At 41.7% G+C, this 16,605-nt stretch overlaps 1 protein-coding gene across 4 annotated transcripts in view; it reads right to left on the bottom strand.

The window, feature by feature from the left end:
• GSAP (gamma-secretase activating protein) overlaps nucleotides 1-16,605 on the bottom strand; it is a 73,871-nt gene that overhangs the window by 20,793 nt on the left and 36,473 nt on the right. For all 4 annotated transcript variants that reach the window (XM_079786313.1, XM_079786314.1, XM_079786315.1 and 1 more), the window contains 5 exons: nucleotides 12,950-13,042; nucleotides 12,617-12,834; nucleotides 11,026-11,095; nucleotides 10,268-10,350; nucleotides 7,571-7,624 (listed from right to left, as the gene is read on the bottom strand). In XM_079786313.1, the coding sequence (XP_079642439.1) occupies nucleotides 7,571-7,624; nucleotides 10,268-10,350; nucleotides 11,026-11,095; nucleotides 12,617-12,834; nucleotides 12,950-13,042 (518 nt within the window). The remainder of the gene's footprint in view (nucleotides 1-7,570; nucleotides 7,625-10,267; nucleotides 10,351-11,025; nucleotides 11,096-12,616; nucleotides 12,835-12,949; nucleotides 13,043-16,605) is intronic.

Raw genomic sequence — 16,605 nt, 5'->3', positions numbered from 1 at the left:
GAAAAGAAAAGAAAAGAAAAGGAACATGCCCTTATGTTAAACAAGAGCACATTGTCCAAATTCTTACTGAACGGACGGTCATAATTGGTTCAAAATGGGTTTTAGAGTATCTGTGAAGTGAGTTACATAATAATAACTGCCATTTTAGGAGCCTGAAAGCCCAGTCCAGCCAATAATCATTCTCACAAAAACAAAAAATATTTCCAAGACAGTGTCATTTCTAGGGGAAATCGTAACTCTGGAGTCAGGTCATACTCCCCACTTGACCTATCTCGTTCACCTTTTCTTTTGTTTTCCGTTTATTTATACTGAATGTATCTTTATTCATCCTTTGGACTTCCTTGTACTGAAAAATAATAATAATGAAAGTAAATCCTGCTACTATTAGATCCCTGATGGTTAAGTCACTGCAACGTTCTTGCTATTTCACCTCTGGGCCCAGGCACACTGCAGCCAAAAGCCAGAAACTTATTGGTGTCGTGGTGACATCTAGTGGTCAATTAAGCTATCAGCTTTGCCTGCACTGGACAGGAGTTCCACCATGCGGCCCGCAGGTATGTCAGGGGAGGAATGCGGGTGTCCTTCTACCCGTCATAGGGCCTCTTCTCCTCACACCAAATGCCACCATCCCATCAGTAGACCCCACCTCCCACACCCACACTGTGGGTCCTAAGAAAATATCTCTCCCAAACTGTCTTTCTCCTCCTCACTCCCCCACTTAAAAAATCCCTTTTCTCAGCTGAGAAAAAAACAGGTAAAGCAAGTCCATGGACAGGCTTCACAGGGGCTCATGAACCCACTGATGGTATATAAAATGGAGTGTGTGTTTGTATGAGCGCTTTTCTGGGAAGGTCTATAGTTTGCACCAGATTTTCAAAGGAATCCATGGCCTAAAAAGTTCAAAACCACTGAGTTTGAAGGAAAAGAATCTACGTTTAAAACAATGACAGCAGCTTACATTTAAATAAGAAACACTGTTAGCCAAAAATCGCCAAAATATCTATACTAATAAAAGGGTAATATGCTAATTAGACCAGACGTCTTCCGGACATCCTTCTGGATGTCCTTTCAGACAAAGCCATGGTGGCAGGGGCCAAGGCAGAGGCATTTAGGAGCAATCAGGCCAGCAGCGGAGAGTGATTAGGAGCGATCAGGCCAGCAGGGGAGAGCAGTTCAGGCGATCAGTCAGGCAGACAGGTGAGCAGTTAGGAGCCAGCAGTCCCAGATTGTGAGAGGGATGTCCCAGATTAGAGAGGGTGCAGGCTGGGCTGAGGGACCCCACCCCATGCACGGATTTCATGCACCAGGCCTCTAGTTTTAATATAAACTTACAGGTCTTTCAAGGAGGCCACTGGGCTGCATGTTATACTATAGCTATTGAGGGAGTACAGAGAAAAACAATGTGCAGCATATGTCACTATGTGGTATTTACTAGATAAATGATGCAACTTTTTGAGCTATAGAAATTCATGGAGATCATTGTAAATTGGGAGAAACATTTGGAAGTCTGGTTAATAGATGAGACCCAAAGGATGAAAAGAGATTTGAGTAAGTGAAGGATAGAAGAGGATGTTCCAAGGGGGGCTCTGAGGAAGTGAGTGAAGACTAAGACACCCCAATGTGGATTCTGGGTTTAGATCAGAGGCAGAGCCTTAGTTAGAGAAAGCAGAGAAAACAACCAACAACACTTCACTCTCGGTGGTGAAGATACCTGCCTCTAGAGTTGATTCCAAACGTCAGCAGCCACCTGCATCCCACCCCCTGGAGATGTAACTGTTTGGGGCGTGAGCTGAGCCTCCTGAGTTTTTACAGGTTCCCCAGGCAATCCTACTGTTCAGCCAGCACTGAGAACACCACTTGAGCTGTCCAGGTAATCCCAGTCCCAACTCCCACCCTCAAACATTTTCCTCAATTTCTACCCCTGGTTAAAGGTGGAGGAAGGCTTAGATTGTGTGGTTAAGTGACAGGAGACAGCATTAAAGAGGAGGTTAGGGCCAATCTGTGAAGGATCTCAACTGCCAGTTAGTACCAGCATGCTCATTAATCCAGAGAATATACGAAGATATGGGGGAGCTGCACAACCACATCCTCACGGCCAACCGGGAGCACAGACAGCCACTCCTCTCAGTCACCCAGCACTTACAGAACTGCTTGTTTACTAAGCACTGCATTCATCAGAAACAACTGAGCAAAGTGGAAGCCCTAGAAGCACATGCCAACTACTTCAAAAGAACTCAGAAAACTTTAAAATACGCACACAAAAGCTTTATAAGAAAGATACCCATGAATTTAGCTGCTTCTGGGAGACGTGGTGTTAGAAGCCATTAGACACTCCAGGAACAATCCAGAAGCATTTTCCTACTCAAGGGGGAGTTTTAAACTTTGATTTTGAAAGAAGTGTCTTCTTGAGAAATAATCTATTTTTGTCTCCTGGGATGACATGGAATAATGAACAAATGTAGACCATGACAACTATTAACTGAACAAAAGAACGAAAGAGTTACATTAAGGGACTGTTTCCCATTTATAATTTGGGTTGCCAGTTGATTTTTTTTTTTTTTTTTTTTTGAAGCCCTGTGGTACAGGCTCATCTGCAAATTGCTGTCAGGAGAAAACATCTGCCCTTCATTTCCAAACAGCCCTCTGGCTCTGGTCCCAAGTCTTCTGATTAACCAGCGTCTTCTCACTGGAGAGGACGCCAACTCAGAGAGAACCTTCACTCTCCAGGCCGGGGCTCAACCAGCAGGGCTAAAGGTCCATGCACTCTGGCCCTTCAGCGGATCCCACATCAGTATCAGTTTTTACTTGCAGCCCACAGAAACACAATGACCCACCACCTCCAGCACAGACAGGATAAAATAGAGACGGCTATGTGTCCGTGAAGCTAGCGAGGCACCACACTGAGCCAAGATGCTCCGGTGACTGGACTCCTGATGTGACAGAGTGAAAGGCTCAGCCTCTCTGGCTGCATCTTGTTCAAGCCTGTGTTGTTCCCATGGCCTTCCGGCTAACAGCTTCTGCGTGGTGTTGCATATAGACATGCTAATCATTAGCGGTATGCCACTTGCACCTTGCGTTTTACAAAACAGTCCCTTACCAAAAAAATGCCTTTCCTGAGGAGATAAGGGAACTACGTACAAAAATAATAATTGCTTATCGAGGATTTGCAGGAACCTCATGACTAAACTCACATCAACTAGAGGGAACAGGCTAAGAACAAAGAAGTTTCGCCATCTTCCTCAGACCCCTGCTGGTGCCCAGATGTCTGCCATCCTCAATCGCCTCTTGCTCCTCCTCTTGCCCCCTCCCTTGATATAAAAGAAGCCTGGATTCTGTACTTTCTCAGGATGGTTCTTTAGGATGCTAGTGGCCGTATTATGGGCTTGCTGGCTTTCTGAATAAAGTCACCCTTTTCTTGCCTCAACACCTTGTCACTCAACTAATTGGCTGCTGTGCAGAGAGTGGTACGAGCTTAGATTCAGTTTCACTTAGGCTTCCTGTTAAGGGGATTGCATGTTGCAAGTGCAAGTTCTCCTATTTATAAATGGACTTCCTCCTTTTCCTAACATCTAGTAACAAAGAGATCTCTTCTTAGCTGGGTGAAGTTCGCTTAGCCATTTTTCATAGGTTTTATTTTAATGTAATCACTAAATATGGCTCTAAATTATTCCATCTCAAAAATCAGCATGTACCCTGAGAAAGCCAATACTAAGGTATTTCCCTCCTGTCAGCCTTAAGAATGAAACATTATGTCTCCAACCTAAATTCTGAATAAGAGCAGCAGCATAGCCTAGTGACTAGTAGGAGAGAAACAAAAACAAGAATCCTTGGTCCTGGGTGTGTTCCTCCATTGCATCATCGGGGAAGTAACCTGGAGCTACCCCCATCTCTACAGCTATGACAGGAGTGGATTTACCAGCCTGGTGCTCTGTTTCTAATAAGTAGTGTTTCATAAAATTGTTTCACGATATTAATTCTACTTGCCATAACTCACTGTCCAGAAATGTTGTATAGGAAAAATTCTTTTTTTTTTTCCTCTACCACAGTCTACTAACAGAATACTTCACTTCTGGTCACCAATATGTGAGGGTTTTTCTCCACATCCATCAGTTCTCTAACATCAGCTGGGTGTCCGACCACTGAACTTAATTTTGACACTATCTACCTAGAGACAGTGTTAGATCCCACAGGTTAAGGGCTCCATCCTATAAAAATGTCCCCTTCTTCAGATGCCAATCGCAAGTCCAGGTTGTCACCTGTGCTTCTAACTGCTGGTCTGTAAGTCCAAGGTTTCCAGAACCTCCTCCTTGGGTTTGATAATTTGCAACAGTTGTTCACAGAATTCAGGAAAACAGGTTACTTATGATAAAAATACACAACTCAGGAACGGCCAGATGGAAGAGATGCACAGGGCAAGGCATGTGGAAAGGGGCTATGAGCTTCCATGCCCCCTCCAGGCACACCACCCTCCCTGCACCTCCACATGTTCATCCAGCCCAGAAGCTCTCCAAATCTGTTCATTAGGACTCTTCACAGAGGCTCCCCTACAAAGGCATGGCTGATTGAATCGTTCACCATTGGTGATTGAACTCAATCTCTAGCCACCCTCACCTCAGGAGGTGGGGAGTGGGGGTGGGGCTGAAAGTTCCAACCCTCTAATCACCTGGTTGCTTCTCAGGGCCACAGTCCCATCCTTAGGTGCTTTTCAAAAGCACCTCAATAAGGTAATCTCAGGTGTGGTTGAAAGGGGCTGGTTATAAATAACAAAAGACATTCGTCTCACCTTCCTGCTGTGGTGCCATTTCAGAAAATGGGAACAAACACTAACTATTATAACAGAAGATGTCCCTTAACGCTTATCACTTAGGAATGATAAGGATTTTAGGAGCTCTGTGCCAGGAACTATGGATATGTCTGGAAGACCAAATATATATTTGTAGTTATAACACAATGTCACATATGTATAAACTGAACTTTGAAAAATCAATTAATATTTTCCACATAACCAATGGACATTTCTGATAAAGCTACATTCTTATCAAAGCAACAATTCTCATTTTTAAAAACTGTCAGCTGTGGGGCATGGTGGTCCATGATGGAGCGAGATGTCCCAGGGCCGCAGGGCCACAGGGCTGGACGGTGGCTGTGGCTGCTGGTGCATGAGCGCCAGGCAAAGTCTATTAAATGTTGAGGAAAGGGAGAAGGAGAGAGAGAGAGAGAGAGAGAGAGAGAGAGAGAGAGAGAGAGATCGATGTGAGAGAGACACATGGATCTGCCACCTCCCGTAAGCACCCTGATCAGGGATGGAACCCGGCTTTAAAGGTGTCTTTCCACTGATAATCACTGTGACGTGTGACAAGCTCCATGGGGAATCTGGACACATGTGTCAGAATCACAAATCATGGCAATCCTTCTTTAAGACTTGGCCCTGTTGGTAATCTCACACATGTGTGCTAAGAACCTTTATCACCAAGGCTCATGGAAATATTGTGTGTTTGTAAAAGGGCAGAAACAACTTAAATACTATCAATAGTAATATTAATTAAATAAAGTATGGCACAGCCCTAGTATTACATTTTTTAAAAATAAAATAAAGTGACACTTCATTGTGGCTCTGGTTTAAAAAAGATTGTCAGCTGATACACTGTGACTGCATCAGTAGTTTGGATCTCTAACAAACCTTTCATTTAAGCGATGGTGGTTGTTGGTATTGGGAAGGTCAAGGAAAAGGTGTCATGTTTCACTAAGCAATTCATTATACTCATGCTCTGCCCAGTTAAAACAGTATTTTTTAAACTTTTTGAGAAAGAGGCATAATTAAATAAAAATGTCTAAATGGAGAACAGTTGACTACTCTTCTCCCAATTGCTCAGCGGCCTTTAGATACCTGATAGACACTTACAGCCACAGCCTCGCTGCCGTAGGTGGGAAGGGGCCTTCAGTCTTTCTGGGCTTCCCAGTCTCTGGTCAGGTAGTTAGTAACCTCTAAACTAGGCGTCCTCAAACTACGGCCCAACCCAGCAGAATCCATGATGTCATTAGTAATCATAATTATGAAGTTTATGTGGTGACATGAAAAATGAAGATATATTATAATTAGTAATCTCCATTGAATATCTCCAGATTGCCATTACTTCTAAGTAAAAATGCATACCTATGACAAAGACCAAGGTAAAAGGTATGGACAGGAGCTGTAGAATGATGGGTAGCATTTGTTTCTTTTTAAAATTCTCTTCACTAGTTTGTGGTTTGTCCATTAAACAACGTATGGGGTTGGTGGGATGAGTTGTGGAAGCAGAAACAATAAAATGAAAGGATGGAGGCTGGTCATAAGAGCCTTTTAAACTATTAATTGGACCTTTCTTTTCCTTTCATCTTCCTATCTTTGTAAAACATCCCTTGTAAGTCTCTCTGTAAAGCACTCTCTTAGGACCAAGCCAGAACCACTAAGCAGAGATGGAGAAACAAATGAGAGGTATTGGGGCCAGATGTCCTGTGAACCGGAAGGTACTGATTAGTCTCCCAGGCTGAGTGACTGGGGTGCGGGTGAGGGAATGGGCCACGCCAAACCCAGGACCATCTTCTCCTGAGCCCAAGGCCAGTCCCAGCAGTAGACCACTAAGACCCCCCACCCCCACCCCCCGCCCCCACCCCTCACTCCACACCACCCCGCCCCCACCCCCAGCCCTCTCTCATCCCCAGAGCATCACTGTGACCTCAACCGCCCACGGCTTTCCCCCAGCTGCCCAGGCCTGGCAGGCCCTTCATGGATCCAAAAGAATCAAACGTAAAGAAAAGGCAGTTGCACACTGAGCTGCCTGCTGCCAAGAGTTGAGAGTTCCCAGTGCACACCAGTCTATAATTAACAGGAGGCAGTGCCAAAACCAACAAAGGAGCTTCAAGGAAACTGCGCTAAAATACTCCCCAGTTCTTAACTACAGATGCCTTCGCTACTACCCCCCACCCACCCCATTCTCCCTGTTGTAGTCAGACACTCTTCCGAAACCACCAGACGGCACAGACACTAACAGCTGCCGCTCGGGGGGGCGGGAAGGAGGGGTGCAGCAGCTTGAGCGAGGCCACAGGCAGCCACTGCAGAAGCAGAAAAGCTGTTCTTAGAAGCAGAAGGAAATGAAATAATCCCAGCCAGGTTACTTAAGGGTTTTAAGGTCCTGCCTGTGTGTGTGTGTGTTTGTGCGCATGTGTGTGTGTGTTAGGAGGGGGTGACAGCACAAATGAAGTAAAAAACAGCTACCCGGCCCTATAAGATAATTTGCAAAAGCTGATGGGCTTAAGGCGCAGTATAAAGCACTAGTTTTATATGGTTTACATTGAGCCCTGTAATTCTCTATCCAGAAAACGTCCCTGTTCGAAAAGCATTCCTAAGAATGCCATGGTATCACTCTTGGCGGCTACTCAACCACTTAGGAAGGATAAAGGCTCTAGCCTTCATCCCCTCCTCCTCTGACAGTTCACAGCCCCTTTGGAACTGCCGTTATACTCGGGCCGTTGAGGCAGCAAGGAAGCCAGGCACGTTGGCGCCCGAAAGGCTCTGACGGTGTGGACTCACCTTCATCAGAGGCAACGTGATCTCTTCCGTCACAAGGCTTATTCCAGGAATTTCCTGCAGTGGGGGCAAAACAGACACACATGTCAACGGCCACGAGCTCAAGCCCTCAGGAAAGGTCTCCTGCAGGGACAGAAGCCGAGGGCAGCTTCCAGTTTGCTAATCTCTACTTTAAATAAACCTCGGAGTTTATAAATAACAGTGAACACGGTCTATCTCTTGCCTCAGGAAGAAAAAGACTCCTTAAAGTTATGATTATAATAGTTGACAGTGTCTCTAAAGGAAAGAAGACGAATAAGAAACAGAGCAAACAGTGTATTGTTTGCACGGTTCCATTTGCACTACCAGGGTGATAATAAGGGGGGCATGTTCCAGGTTTTATAATCCTTCCTCCCTCTCCTCCTCTTTCATTTAAATGCACTGCAGTTGGTTCCAAGTCCCTAGAAGGAACCAAGATTAATTGGGTCCTTGTATGACTGTCATAGGAAAGTTTTCTGCGCCCCACCCTCCACTGTAATTTCAGAGCTAAGAGGCCCCCATAAAGTTGGCGCAACCCTCTCACCATGGCAGGTGTGAAGGATGTGCCCTTCATCTCGGGAAGTCCCAATTATAGCCTCCTGCTGACAAGTGAGCATGAAAACAGACACTGACATCAGAGGATAAACTTCCAAAATTGCCCTCTATTCACTGTTGTTTATTTCAAAATGTGTTTCTGTGTGAATTATGTATATCAGCCTCTCGATTAGTCAACTCATCTTTCCTTTCCCCCCAAAAAAGTACATAATACATGAGAATATAATTGAGAAGGTGCTAAGTAGAAATAAAGCCTGATAGTTGGATAGGACTTAAATGTCCTGGGTTTTACTGGGTTTAGAAAGGGATTGCAGTGACAGAGAAATAAATTTCTAGAACAGTCAGGCAGCTGAGTTCTCCACTGCGAGAATAAAAAGCCTGTGAAAAGAATCTTCTGTGTGCTTCACAACATAGGACACTTCAGAAAAAGCATTGAAGTGTCGCTACAGCTTTAGGTTAATAAATAACACCTTAAAATAGGTATAACAAGGCTAATTGTTTGCATAGCATAATTTAGGGTTATCGATGGGTAAGAGCACCCTATTATTTCGTATCTTTAAAAAAAATCCAATTCAGTTACTTCACAAAAATAATCTTCCTCCATACAGAAGTGTGAAATTAATTTTTTCTATTGTGCCAAGTGCTTATGAAGGGTGCAGCAATGAGAGCATTTGCAGGTTAGAGAAAGAAAAAAATTATTTGCATCATTGCTAAGGAGAAGCATAGATTTTTAAAATTTCAGGATAGAAGAGACCTTCAAGGTAACCTACTCTAACCACAAGAACCTTAAAGCAACGTGGTAAACCCTAAAATAAGCTTAGTAGACAGGGGGTTATAACTTGGGGGTTTTTTACATTGTACTTCTTGTAGGATGTCACTTTATATGGCCACAGCAGCTCCTCTGCCGCACAAAGCCACGAGAAATGCAAAGGTGAAGACTTGCCTGTCAGGCTGATGTGCTCCATCTTAAAACACAACCCTGAGAACTACAGGTCTGTCCCTGCCTCCAACACTGAACCTGACAGGGCAGGACAGCAAGAGAGAGCGATGGGTGCTGAGCGGAAGAAGCTGAGATGTGCATTTCCTGACCGGGTGGTTTGCCCTGCAAACTTCCTGCCACATTACCACAGCGTCTGCACGTATATTCACAAGGGCTCTTGACGAAAACAGGGAGGACCTGTTATAAGCTCAGGTCGTCCCCTCATAATTCTGCAGTGAGGCATGGACGTCTAATAACTTTAACAGTGAAAGACACGAACAGAGGGCCTTGAGGAAAACACTACCATTGTGCATACCAAAAATTGAGATCTTAATCAAACACACCTAATGTGTCTTTCTTCAGGACTATATTTAAATAGTCTCAGTACAAAATGGGAAGGGTCGCAGGTTATCCTGGGGCATCTTTTCCTAGGTCTAGTTTCAGAATTGAATTTATTTTTCTAAATGCCTTTCTGATCCGAACTCTCTGCCTCAAGAGTAAGCATGCAGGCTGGCATCTGAATAGGAAAGGAGAGAAAGCAGAACCAGAACCTTTTCCAGGGGAAGCCTGTGCATGCTCTGCTCTTTCCCACCCAGCAAAGTGCAGTTCATTGCACCTTGTTCAAGAGAAAGTGAACGGTGCCTTAGCTCAGCGCTTCCTAATTAAAAAGGAGGCCGACTGCACCAACAGGAAGAAAAGGTTCAAGGAGTGGATTGGCTTAAGGTTACCAACTTACTGATTTTTTCCTTGCAAGGTCAGGACAGTGCTAATCTACTAAGTAAAAAAACCACTCAGATTAACAGCAGTGGTCCAATGTTCCTTGTTTATGAAACCCCAAGAAATGTTTTCATCCACTCTAGGGGCTAATAAAATTAAAATACCTTTTGAAGAAGATAAAGGTTTAGGTCTGTTTGGTAGTGGAAAGAACAACGAATACCCTATGCCCTCTCCTCAATCCTCCTGTTTTATAAACACCTTTGGCCAACAGCAAGTATTATTTTTCTGCCAGAAAATGCCAATTCAGTTCCTTATCAGTCAAAATCAAAATGAAATCACAGCCTTAGTCACTGTGACAGGAATGCCCTACAACTGACCCACAACTGTGAGTTCATTTCAATTACATAAGGAACACAAAAACTGTAACTTACTGTATTCCAAGTGAGCACTGAGGAATAAGGCAAAAGTTTATCCATGTTACTTGTCTCTGGGTATATGCTCCAATATGAAGAAGCTGAGCAGGTTTTTGAAAGGAAAAAAAATAGACATGGTTTAATAATCAGGCAGTAGACACTGCAATTTTCCAAAATAAGCAAACCAACAACAGTTTTCATCCTCTACACATTAACCATTATAATTTTATCTACTGATTAGAATGTTCAGATTCTGCTTTTGACAATGACAATAAATTTTTTAACAATTATTTGACATCCTGGCTGGTGTGGCTTTGGTGGTTGGAGCATAGGCCTGTGTACCGAAGAGTGTCTCTCTCTCTCTCTCTCTCTCTCTCTCTCTCTCTCTCTCTCTCTCTCTCTCTTTCTCTAAATCAATTTTTAAAAATAAATAAAAGTAGGAATTGCTTTAAAAATTAGGCATTTATAACTATCCAAATGGCATTATACCACTTTATATCAAACCAGCCAACACAAAATGAATGCTACATTTTATTGGAAAAAAATCACTGATGTGGTTATAGAATCAAAATCATATCTTATATCTCATCAGTCTCTGAACAGCCCCAGCTTCTCACAAAACCACAAAAGAATGAAATTTAATTAGCTGCTGACTACAATAGAGGGGATGGGGAAGCTACTAACCAGCATTTTGACAGGTTGGGGCATTATCAGTGTAGTATTTTCCCTCAGGCAAAAGGGTCAAAGATTCAACTTAAAATGTGAGCAACACCTACCAATTATAAATTCCTGAATGGGGTCAAATGAATAGTAGGCAGAGATGTTCTCAGAAATCCATTGAATAATCTTTAAAAAGTAAGAAGACAATTCTGTTAATATTTAAATCTGCACCCTGCCCCCACCACCAAAGAAGTATATAATATATATGAATCTTATATCTATTTTGGAATTGCCTAAGAATATACTTATTTCTATACTAGACTAGACTAGACAGATAATGGAAGCCTGTGTGGGTAAAACAATATTATAAATGAGATCCTTCTTACATGTCTTTTTAATACGTGCCCTTGGCTGGAATCCAAATAAACCTTCCTGCACCCAATGTTTGTTTTTGCTAGAGGAGGTTATATTCTAGCAAGGAACCAATGGAAAGAGCTGTCGGACAAAGGAGTAAACAAACCCAACTGAGCTAGAAGCAGCAGAGCTGGGTCTGACTTCCAGCTCAGTAATCAGTACAAACATTGCCACACGATTTAACAGCACTGTGCTGTCCTCTGAGGGGAGGGATGAGGGATATCCTGAGGTCAACAGCTCTCCATAGTCTCTAAAACCATCCTTATCTGCTAGACTAGAGGAATAAAGCCCCTCATTCTCTACCTTAGAATTTACTCTCATGGTTCTATTCCTACCAATAATTTGTTTTTTCCCAAACCTATTCCTGTTAATTGTATTTATTTTCACAACTACGTAATTAAACAATTACCACAGACAATCAAACCATGGATGTAAAGAGTGTTGTTGGGTTAACAAAAGTTGGATGCTTTGGAAAGACTCTAAAACACTTCTAAAAAACTAAGTATAGATGAGACGACTATAAAAGACTGAGGGGGGAAAATGCCCTATATAAACACATTGCTTTGAAATTATTGCTCTCCTTAGGAAAAGGAAAAAAAAAAAAAAAGAACTAACGGGAATAGGAGACAATACATTACTAGTGTGTGTAATGTAAGAAAAATGATTTTGAACTTCAATTAGCTGACAGTCAAATAAAGGGCTTTCGTTTACATCAGAAGATAGGTGAATAAATGTACATTTATATGTTTTAGGTTAAAATAAAATGTTTAAGATATCTGTTTTTCAATTAACCAACTACCCATTGGTCCCAATTAAGTCTCTGACTTCACAGGAACAGTAAAATTAAATGACAGAATGTGTAAAGGTGCTTTGTAAACTATTATGTGAAATTTAAATGTAATTTTCAATAAAAATGTGCCACCAGAGTTTAGTCCATTTGGCAATATACCCCAAATATAGAACAGGTGAAAAAGTACATATTTGAGAAATTCATTATTTACTGAGCACTTCCTTAGAATGTTACTGATGGAGCTAAACATTTATTCACAATATCAAAAAAAAAAAAAAAAAAAAAAGAGGAGTCAAAAGAACAGACGCACCCTCACAGTCTGAAGTCTGGTTGGGATCCATTAAAAAGGAGCACAAGAGAAAAATATATTCAAGTCAGGATGGAGACATAAACCTTGATCAATTGCTAACAAATAAAAATAGCTTCTGTTCATATTCAACCACTAAATGAATACATCTGATGTTGTCTATTGGCCAGTTTTTAAACTTAAGCTATGTCCCCACCTGGGCTTCCAGGAACTCTGGGTCTTGGCCACATGAGAGCACACAGTGCAACAGGGCCATCTTCTCACAGTCCAGCCGCGTGTCCCACAGGCGCCGTAATAAATAGGACTGGTTGAGGGACGCTCTGTAGAGCTTCCCAGAACACCAATTCAGCACCAGGGACCCCGACAGCGACTGCAGAGGTCCATGGGGTAGCATACCCATCACTTCATTGTTTCCTGGCCAAAAACAAAAAGATCAGCAAATAAAAGGAACCCTTCTTACCCAAACATCAACATTGAAGTCAACAAATTCAAACAGACCATGTTCTTGAGGGGAAATCATCAGCCCTACCTGTCAAAAACAGACTGTGGCAGATCAGGTCTGGATGCTGAATGTTAAGCAGATGAAAGAAATGACCAGGTAAGTAAACAGCCACGTAATAGTCTGTAGAAGAGAAAGACTGAAGTCATCTACACGGAGCTGTACAGGTACAGATAAAGCCCAGGACGTCACAGTATTCTTCTTCTTTTTTTTTTTTAATCTCTTAAAACAAAAGCTTTGGTCAATGTGGTAATAAGCTGTCTGCTGTCAGTACATCCCATCTTACAGCCAGCTCTCATTTATTTCTACCTGAGGCTAATTTTCCTCAGACCTTTAGCTATGGTTACCTTAATTTAATCTATAGTTTTGTTTCTAAGTGAATTATGGCTATATACAGTATAATTCTAAATGATCTTTGGGAGCAAATTAGAACAGAAAATACTTTTTAAAATAAAAGAAAAAATATATTAAGCAAGATGAATTATTCCTTAATCTGAGAAATAGGGAATAGCTTATAATGGGAATTTCCTTCAAAGTTTCTGCCAGTTTGGGGAAGCTCTAAGATTTCGTTTCCCATGTTTACCCACTCATCGTCATCATCATAGTCATGCTTACCACTACCATCATCATCATCATTTTGTTTAGAGAATCTTTGATATTCATCAAAACAATCTCTGCAGGCATTCTGACACATTATGAAGTACTAATTTATTTCGTTGCATAGCTCGCTGCCTCTATAGAATTCACACCTTCATGGTCCCTGCACTAGATATTTTTGTACCAAGAACATTTGTATGCAGATTGAGTCAAAGTGTAAAAGTACATTTCTGGAGAATGGGGGGGTAGAAATACCAATATTTTCTCTAGGATCTTAGGAAAACAGAAATTCACATGATTGTAGTGAATTTTATACAGATGAAACATTTAAATTATAAGTGAGCCAGCTGGAATCTTATTTTCCAAAGAAGCAAATAAATATGTGCTAATCATTTGCATAGAAGGCATTCTATGCAAAGGAAAGGAAAGAGGATATAAAACGCTAACCAGTCACCATGGATCAAGCGATGCTAAAATGCTTAGCAAAAATGGTTGCAATAATATAATTATGGCAAACCCTAAGTAGGAAAACATAAATAATAATATAGTAGGGTACAGTGGTAAGGGTTTAGGCATCAAATGACCTAGGCCAGTGGTCGGCAAACTCATTAGTCAACAGAGCCAAATATCAACAGTACAACGATTGAAATTTCTTTTGAGAGCCAAATTTTTTAAACTTAAACTTCTTCTAACGCCACTTCTTCAAAATAGACTCGCCCAGGCTGTGGTATTTTGTGGAAGAGCCACACTCAAGGGACCAAAGAGCCGCATGTGGCTCGCGAGCCGCAGTTTGCCGACCACGGACCTAGGCTAACCGGTCCATTGGGATGGCACTATGTCCCTGGGAGAGGGGGCATTTGGAAATACTGTATATGAAGGTGTTTAGGATTGTCACAATCAGTGGGGTGCAGGGGGATTCCTACTGCCATTTGGTGAGTGGGCTCCAAGGATGTTAAGTCCCTCAATGTGCAGGACACTCTCACACACAAAAAATTACTGTCTCACCAAAAATAACAATAGTATCTGTGGTAAGCTGGCCTCCAAATGTTCACGTGCTAACCACCAGAGCCTACAAATATGTAACTTTAAGAGATAAAAGGGACCCTGTAGATAGGATTAAGGATCTTGAGATGGGGACAGTATCCTAGATTACCCAGTGGACCCAATGTAATCACAAATGTTTCTATAAGAGAAAGATTTGACTACAGGAGATCATGGTGATGAAAGAGATTGAAATGATGTGGTCACAAGCCAAGAAATGCTAGCCTCTAGCTGCTGTAGGGGGCAAAGAACCCTTTCTTCCCTGGCATCTCCAGAAAGAGCCATTTTTGTCCACATGTTGATTTTAGCTCCTTAAGACTCATTTCAGAATTCTGACCTTCAGAACCATAAGAGAATGTTTTGTTTTGTTTAAGCCCTAAATTTATGGTGACTGTTTTCAAAAGAAATAAAAAACTATAATAGTGCCCCTGATAAGAGATACAAAAAGAAGCCTGGGCAGTCCAGCCGGTGTAGCTCAGTTGGTTGAGCACCGTCCCATGCACCAGGAGGTCACTGGTTCCATTCCTGGTCAGGGCGCATGCCCGAGTGACAGGCTCAGTCCCTGGTACAAAGCCTGCAGGAGGCAACTGATCAATGTTCCTATCTCTCTCTCCCTCTCTCTGAAATCATTAAAAACTTTTAAAAAAGAAGAAGAAACCTGGCTATAAATCTCAGCCTTTCTGAGCCTCAATTTGATTATCATCACCAAGCAAAATTATTGTAATAGTCAAGATAACTTAAGTAAAACAGCATATAATTTTAATTTTTAAATGTAAGTTTTTTATTTATAAACATATTTCTTATATAGTAGTGCTTAGGAGTTCATTGAAAATTTCCCCAAACTCTATTTTTTAAAATTTCAATCAATATAAGCCATTTTAACAGGGTGGCAATGTAAGGAAATTGCATGCAATTGATAGCAAAAAAGCAATATTGCTGTCATAAAAATTATCTCTAGAACAGTTTTAATCAGGTACAATTTTAAGCATATAAGATGTGTTTAAAAAGGAAAGATAATCTATGTAAGACAGCCTATTTTCACTAAGCTCTAGTATTTCTGCCTTCTCCACATTCTGAAGACCATAGATTAAATCATGCCTGCCCTTTTCAAGAGTCATTCCCAGGGTAAAAAAAAGGGGGGCGGAGGGAAAGGATACCTTTGACCTCACAAAATGCTAAGTTGGGGTTTGTTTTGATTTTTTTTTTAGTAGAAAGTTTTCCAAATTACTCTTTAGATGAGATGCTGATAATAATCAAGTCTTAGCCCCAAGAAATCTTACATTTATCTCTCTTACCACAGGAAGTAGTAGCAGCAGGCTTAAGATCATTTCCCACAGGTTCGGAGCTCATAAAATCTGCCACATACTGGCCAACATAGCATAAGATATCTTACCTCACCAATAGTATCATTCAAAATAAAAATCATTTTATGAACATTCTTATCATTTTGGTTCTCACTTTGCCCAGTTCCCTCACATCACACCTTCTTAAACCTTTGTCATGACAGTAGCTTTTCTTTTTTTTTTTTTTGTTAATTCTCACCCAAGGACATTTTTCCATTGATTTTTAAAGAGAGTGGAAGGGAGGGGGAGAAACAGAGAGAGAGAAACAGCTATGTGAGACACATCAATTGGTTGCCTTCTGCACACACCCGGTTAGATCAAGCATGCAGCCGAGGTACGAGGTGCCTTTGACCTGAATCAAACCTGGGACCCTTCAGTCCACGGGCTGACTCTATCCACTGAGCCGAAAGGTAGGGCAGCTCTTCCTTTTTAAATATCATGTCATGTCCCATATGTAGGCAAGAACAGTTCTGTGCTAACCTGTTTGTGCCCCATATCCCAATTAGCATGGAAAAGTCACTTTCCCAGTAGAAACAATAACTCCCTTCTTTATTTTCTTCTTCATAGATTCCCTTAATAGAACTCAAGTTCCATTTACCATATTTACTCAATGAAAAACAACTCACTTAAGCTGATCCATTAATCATTTGTGGGACTTGGAAGCTTTTAGCAATTAGCAACAGGGAATGGACAATTTCCCAAATG

This window comes from Cnephaeus nilssonii, assembly GCF_951640355.1.
Source record: "Cnephaeus nilssonii genome assembly, chromosome: 12".
Classification (NCBI taxonomy): Eukaryota; Metazoa; Chordata; class Mammalia; order Chiroptera; family Vespertilionidae; genus Cnephaeus; species Cnephaeus nilssonii.
The sequence above is the reverse complement of the archived record's forward strand: the minus strand, read 5'-3'. Positions and strand labels throughout refer to the sequence as shown.